General features: G+C 43.9%; 1 protein-coding gene across 4 annotated transcripts in view; it reads left to right on the top strand.

Moving 5' to 3' along the window:
• Positions 1 to 7500, top strand: part of LOC143301499 (DNA-binding protein RFX6-like) — a 131845-nt gene that overhangs the window by 76076 nt on the left and 48269 nt on the right. For all 4 annotated transcript variants that reach the window (XM_076615822.1, XM_076615820.1, XM_076615821.1 and 1 more), the window contains 3 exons: positions 949 to 1072; positions 5099 to 5160; positions 7406 to 7483. In XM_076615822.1, coding sequence (XP_076471937.1) covers positions 949 to 1072; positions 5099 to 5160; positions 7406 to 7483 — 264 coding nt within the window. The remainder of the gene's footprint in view (positions 1 to 948; positions 1073 to 5098; positions 5161 to 7405; positions 7484 to 7500) is intronic.

Below are 7500 nucleotides of genomic sequence, written 5' to 3'. Positions count from 1 at the left end.
TTTACGTGCGCTAAGTGCATGCTGCACACGGGACCTCGGTTTATCGTCTCATCCGAATGACTAGCGTCCAGACCACCACTCAAGGTTTAGTGGAGGGGGAGAAAATATCGGCGGCTGAACCGTGATTCGAACCAGCGCGCTCAGATTCTCTCGCTTCCTAGGCGGACGCGTTACCTCTAGGCCATCACGTCCACATCAGATTGATGCAGGACTTAGTTAGGCTTCACAGTCATGGTCATGGTCTCTGTTGTGGCGTTTCAGTGGGGTCCAGAGCGTTGCTTGTCAATGATGAGACAGGTCCTGCATCTCAGAAGAATAATTCAGCAACAAGCGGATGCATGTATTCACATCGAGGGCAGACAACGGAAACGGCAGCAGACGTCACCAGACAAATCTTGGAACTGGAATACCAAAGGAAACAAGAAACATAGACGCCCTGAACAGATCCGAAGACCCAATTTCGAAAGAGCCACCTAAAGCTAGTGAAACTTAACTGGAAGTTGCCGGGAGGATCTATAGAGATCCCTGGCAAAAAAAAACCCCAAACCTTTCGATTGACGAGGAGCGCATTCAAAAACGTTGAGAAGGCATAGGTTAGAAAGTGCAGCACTGGCGAATAACTTGCATGATCAGACGTGTAGGATTCCGCGAATTCGTATTCGAAGTTCAGCATATTTTGTGTTCTGCAGACTCTTGACAGAAATATGTATCATGGAATCGTTTATTTACAAAGAACAGAGAGCATCTCGCCTTCCTGGGATCGTTCAATGCGACTTTGCACAAATTACTGCTACTGCTACTACTGTTGTTTGTGTTGTGGTTGTTGTTGTGGTCGTTATTGTTTCTGTACCCGAGATAATGATAAAGTGGTTGTGGTTCTGGTTGTGATGGTGGTTCCCTGCGTGTGTGTGTGTGTGTGTGTGTGTGTGTGTGTGTGTGTGTGTGCAGGCTGGAGGAGAACTACTGTGTGTGTGATGGGGTGTGTCTCCCTCGCTGCATCCTGTACTCCCACTACCTGGAGTTCTGCAGCCGTGAGAACCTCACCCCTTCCTGTGCCGCCACCTTTGGCAAGGTGAGAGAGACTGCTTGTGGTGTGGTGTGGTGTGGTGTGATGTGGTGTGGTGTGCTGTGTTTTGGTGCGGTGTGGTGTGGTGTAGTGTGATGTGATGTGGTGAAGTGTGTTTTGGTGTGTGGTGTGGTGTGGTGTATTGTGGTGTGGTGAGGTATGGTGTGGTGGTGTGGTGTAGTGAGGTGTGGTGGGGTATGGTGTGGTGTGGTGTGGTGAGGTGTGGTGTGTGGTGAGGTGTGGTGGGGTATGGTGTGGTGAAGTGTGTTGTGGTGTGGTGTGGTGAGGTGTGGTGGGGTATGGTGTGGTGTGGTGAAGTGTGGTGTGGTGAAGTGTGTTGTGGTGTGGTGTGGTGAGGTGTGGTGGGGATGGTGTGGTGTGTTGTGGTGAGGTATGGTGTGGTGGGGTGTGGTGAGGTGTGGTGTGGTGTGGTGTGGTGTGGTGAGGTGTGATGTGGTGTGGTGTGGTGAGGTGTGGTGGGGTGGGGTGGGGTGTGGTGTAGTGTGTGGTGTGGTGTGGTGTGGTGTATTGTGGTGTGTGGTGTGGTGAGGTGTGGTGTGTTGTGGTGAGGTATGGTGTGGTGTGGTGTGGTGTGTGATGTGGTGTATTGTGGTGTGGTGTGTTGTGGTGTGTGTGGTGTGGCGTGTGGTGTGGTGTGTTGTGTTGTGTTGCGTTGTGTTGCATTGGATTTTGTTGCATTGTAATGTATTGTGTTGTGTTGCGTTATGTTGTGTTGTATTGTATTGTGTCATGTCGTGTTGTGTCGTGTTGTGCTGCGTTCCGTTGGGTTGTGCTGTATTGTATCGTATCGTATCGTATTGTATTATTATATTGTATTGTATTGTATTTGTCAGTGTGTGTGTGTGTGTGTGTGTGTGTGCGTGCGTGCATGTGTATACGCACGATGCTTGTGTGTGTGTATGTATGCGTGCGTTTCCACGCGTGCATTTTCATTAATTGGAATAATGGCCGTGTTTGATTTGAACAATGATTGTATTCAACTTGCGTATACTTTTTGTTTTGTTTTTTTCTTCTTGATCTCCAAATTATCATGTTTATGTAAACATGCCAATAGTGTCTGCTCTCTGATAGGGGGGAGGGAGGGGGTGGAGGGTGGGGGGGGGGGGGGGTGAGGGGAGCGTCCCACTTAATGAAACGAGGAGCGTAAAAGCACAGTCATGCAACGTTATCAGTAACTACCACCCCTCCCCTCCTCCCCTCCCCCCCTCCCCCCCCCACTCTCTCTCTTTCAACTCTCTCTCCACCTCCCTTCCCCTTCGACCCTCCCCCCCCCAACCCCCACCCCCCTCATCTTCCATCCTCTTTCTCTCTCTCAGTCTCCGTCTGTCTGTATGCCTCTCTCTCTCTCTGTATGTCTGTATGCCACTCTGTCTGTCTGTCTCTTCCAGTATTCACCCACTACACAGACACAAACGTTTGTAATTTTTGTCCCCCTCCTCTCTCTCTCTCCTGGTATCCATCGCCCTCCACACAAACATACGTTTGTAATCTCTTTCTGTCTGTCTGTCTGTCTGTTTGTCTCTCTCTCTGTCTCTCTCTCTTCTGTTATCCACCCCCCTCCACACAAACACACGTTTGTAATCTGTCTGTCTCTGTCTCTCTTTCTCTGCCTCTCTCTCTGGTATCCACCCCCTCCACATAAACACGTTTGTAACCTCTCTCTCTGTGTCTCTGTCTCTCTCTCTCTCTCATTTTCTCTGTGTGTGTGTGTCTCTCTCTCTTTCTCTCTCTCTTCTGGTATCCACCCCCTCCACATAAACACACGTTTGTAATCTCTGTCTCTATCTCTCTCTCAATGTGTCTCCCTGTCTCTCTCTCTCTCTGTCTCTGTCTCTCTCTCTCTCTCTCTGTCTCTGTCTCTCTCTTCTGGTATCCACCCCCTCCACACACACGTTTATAATCTCTGTCTCTCTGTCTCTCTGTCTGTCTGTCTCTCTCTTCTGGTATCCACCCCTCCCCCCTCCACACAAACACACGTTTGTAATATCTCTCTGTCTCTCTTTCTCTCTGTCTCTGTCTTTCTCTTTCTCTCTCTGTCTGTCTCTCTTTCTTTCTCTGTCTCTCTCTCTGTCTCTCTCACTCTCTCTGTGTGTCTCTCTCTTTCTCTCTCTGTCTCTCTCTTCTGGGATCCAGCCCCCTCCACACAAACACACGTTTGTAATCTCTGTGTCTGTCAGGTCTCTGTCTCTCCTCTCTCACTCTCTCTCTCTCTGTCTGTCTCTGTCTCTCTTCCTCTCCTCTCCCCCTCTCTCTTTCTCTCACCCACCCCCACTCTCTCAGTGAAGCAGAAAGCCAGGGAGGTCTTTATCTGCGTGGTGGAGGTTTTGCCGGGAATTAAACCCGGGGGAAATGTGGTTGTTTGTCTGTGCTGTGGCGTGGTGGTCGCCTGGGCCCTGTTTACTCCCCCGGTAAGAGAAGCTGATTCACATCAGATGGCCTTGTCTCCTTCAAACGGGCTTCAGCTTTTTGATTTTCCCTTCTCGCTGAATCCCAAACCTCTTTACATCTGCTTCAGTTTACCTGCTCTCAGTGTGAACACTTCGAACTAAACTAAACCAGTGCTTGGGGGTTTTAATAAGTGTTTCGTTTCAAAATAGCGCGCACTGAGGGCAAAAAAGAAAGGGTGGGTGATGGAAAAACTTTGCCAAAACATCCCAGTCACAAAGGGAAAAGTCGATACTCAAGTTTTTGTTTAACAGTTTTTTTGTTGTTTTTTTCTTTTTCTCAAACGTGTGCTTTCTGGGAAAGGGAAAAACTCTTGGAAATAGGCAATTGGACCCAGATCCAAGGTGATGTGAAAAAAGAAAAGAAAAAAAAGAAGAAAAAAAAAAAAAAACAAAAAAAAACCCAGCCCCACTTAAGAGACGTTTTGGAATGGTCAGTTGTCAGCTTTTTAGATTGCTTGGTGAAACTTACCTGGAAATGACATGCGTGCGTGCGTACATGTGTGAGATCGTACGTAGTGTTTCTATCTTGTGCAAGTTTTGCGCATTCTAGTTAACTTGTAGTATCAGTATCAGTATCAGTAGCTCAAGGAGGCGTCACCGCGTTCGGTCCAATCCATATACGCTACACCACATCGGCCAAGCAGATGCCTGACCTGCAGCGTAACCCAGCGCGCTTTGTCAGGCCTCGAGAAAGAAAAACAAAAAAAATAAAAATAAAATAGTAATAAAGATAAAATGAAATGAAAAGAGAGAGAGAGAGAGAGAGAGAGAGAGAGAGAGAGAGATACAGAAAAATGCATGTTGTTGTTGTTATTGTTATCATTATTATTTTTATCTTCTTTTTTTTTTTTAAATCAAAAAGGAACGCTTAGTCAGGCCTTGAGAAAAAAAAAATGATAGACCCCCCCCCCCCCCCCCAAAAAAAAAAAAAAAATGAAAAAATGAAAAAAAAACCCCAAAAAACAACAACCAACAACAAGAACAATGACTTGTAGACGTACGCCTGACAAAAAGAGATGTACTGCTGGTGTATATTTAGAAGAAAAAAAAAGAAGTTATAAGTCTATCTCCATTGACCCACACTTAGTGGCGCCAGTGATGTTGTGGCTGTTAGGTTTTCACACATTCAGTTGTAGGAAGTCTGAGACAGTCCAGCCACAAATGGGTAGCAGGAATCGTTTTACCTCCTCCATAACTGTTGTTGCTGTTTTCGTTGCTGTCGTCATCAGCATTCTTCTTCTCTTCATCACCATCATCGTCGTCGTCTTCATTGTTCTTGTTATTGTTATCATCATTGTCGTCATTGATATTGCTGTAGTGTTTCTGTTGTTATATCATCATCATCATTATAATTGTTGTTGTTGTTATGATTGTTGTCGTTGTTGTTGTTGTTATTATTATTATATCATTATCATCATCATCATCGTTGTTGTTGTTGTTATTATTGTTGTTTTTCCCTTTTTATATATTATTATTGCTGTTGTCATCATCATTATTAATATTATTATTATTAATATTATTAGTAGTAGTATTTATTATTATTATTATTATTATTATTTCACAGACAATACGACAGAAGTTTCCACACCTAAGCACACGGCGCCTTGGTACAAGAGGTCATTCAAAGTAAGTAACCACTAGGTTTTATCTGTGTGTGTGTGTGTGTGTGTGTGTGTGTGTGTGCGCGTGTGCGTGCGTGAGTGTGTGTGTATATGTGTGTGTGTTTGTGCGTGCGTGAGTGTGAGTGTGTGTGTGTGTGTGTGTGTTCACACATGGATATGTGTATAAATGAAATGTGGAAATGCGTGCATGTCCACAGATGCCACTACTATTACACATGGATATTTATCACGTAGATGTAATAATGTCCTGTCTGAATTAAGTTTGTGTCCAGATATATAACTCCATGAAGCTCTAGAGATGAATATGTAGATGAAATGACACCGTGGCAAATTCAGCTTATGTCACTATGTACAGAAACATCACGATATGATATAGAGATAAATATGTAGATGTAAAAAGCAGGTCGAAATCAGAAAAAGAAAAGGCGTAGAAAGAGAATAGACAGGGAATTTGCAATGAGTTTAACTCTCTCCATACGAACGGCGAAAGAGACGACGTTAACAGCGTTTAACCCCAATTACCATCATCAAAATATTGCAAGCGGAAGGCTCTTATACTGAAGAGGTGAATGTTGACAAAGAATACCACAATTCTGACGACGGAAGCTAAAGGTTGGGTCATTCAGACACCCACTGGACATCCGAGGGGTCTGTGTAGAGGAGAAGAGAGGACTGGCCGTACTGAGTGAGTTAAGATGGGATCAGTCAGGGACGGATTTCATTTTGTTTCATAATGTCCGATAAGTGATTCGAAACAGACTGATTCTCGGTAAATATCGATCACTTTCATCAGTGTGAAGTTCATGCGATTTTTTGACTCACTTGTGTAAACAGAGTGAGTCTATGTTTTAACCCGGTGTTCGGTTGTCTCTCTCTCTCTCTCTCTCTCTCTCTCTCTCTCTCTCTCTCTCTCTCTCTCTCTCTGTGTCCGTGGTAAACTTTAACATTGACATTTTCTTTGCAAATACTTTGTCAGTTGACACCAAATTAGGCATAAAAATAGGAAAAATTCAGTTCTTTCCAGTCATCTTGTTTAAAACAATATTGCACCTCTGGGATGGGCACACACACAAAAAAATATGAAGCCTAATTATATGCAAACTGCATTTACTGTTATATTTATATTTTTTGTATTCTCTAAACTTGGCACTTTGATCTGATATTCTGACACAACAACAAGAGAAGTCATTAATATCATTTTTTGTTCAAACAGGAACTTCTTTTGCTAAGCATGGAAGTTCTATTTATTTTGCAAACGTTTTGGTGCAGATAGTAAAAAAGGGAAATTCTCTGTAATTAATGCTAGGGGACTTAATTTGCTTTAAACTGATCTTTCTCATCTTAAACATTACATTTTGAAATTATACTCAATACATAAAAGGCTTGTGTGTTTTACTCTCAGTGTACAGGGTTGTTGGTTTTTTTGTTGTTTTTTTTGTTGTTTTTTAAAGCGCGAAGCTTTATAATAACAAATACAGAACACATTTTAACGATTAGATTTTTTTTTTTAAAGTGTATCACAAGTGAGTCTTGTTTTTTTGTGCTGGGAAGAAAACACGCGACAAATCAATTCAGGGAATTTGGGAAGGGCGTGTAACCTGTCCTCACATCTGCAATATACATGGGTCAGTGTAATGAAGTTTGATTTGTACTGTTTGTAAACTTATTGTGTTTGTTTTGAAATGTGTGTTTTCATGCTGGTTTCTTGGACTGAAGTTGTGATTCAATGCGTATATTTTGTATTTGTATTTGTATTTCTTTTTATCACAACAGATTTCTCTGTGTGAAATTCGGGCTGCTCTCCCCAGGGAGAGCGCGTCGCTACACTACAGCGCCACCCATTTAATTTTTTTTTTCCTGCATGCAGTTTTATTTGTTTTTCCTATCGATGTGGGTTTTTCTACAGAATTTTGCCAGGAACAACCCTTTTGTTGCCGTGGGTTCTTTTACGTGCGCTAAGTGCATGCTGGCACACGGGACCTCGGTTTATCGTCTCATCCGAATGACTAAGCGTCCAGACCACCACTGAAGGTCTAGTGGAGGGGGAGAAAATATCGGAGGCTGAACCGTGATTCGAACCAGCGCGCTCAGGTTCTCTCGCTTCCTAGGCGGACGCGTTACCTCTAGGCCATCACTACATATATCACTGTTGCATCCTTCCCCACCCCAAACAGGGCAGCGGGGTTGAACTTCTCCAGAGCGTTGACTGTTTGAATGGTATGGTGGTTCAATTCAGCTCCTGTCCACAGATATCACTACTACGGTATTGGGATCCGGGAGACCAGTCAGTATTACCACTCCGTCTATTCCGGCAAAGGGTTAACCAGGTAACTTGACTCGGTTT

This window comes from Babylonia areolata, chromosome 27 (genome assembly GCF_041734735.1).
Source record: "Babylonia areolata isolate BAREFJ2019XMU chromosome 27, ASM4173473v1, whole genome shotgun sequence".
NCBI classification, from domain to species: Eukaryota; Metazoa; Mollusca; class Gastropoda; order Neogastropoda; family Buccinidae; genus Babylonia; species Babylonia areolata.
This window is presented reverse-complemented; position numbering and strand designations above follow the sequence as displayed.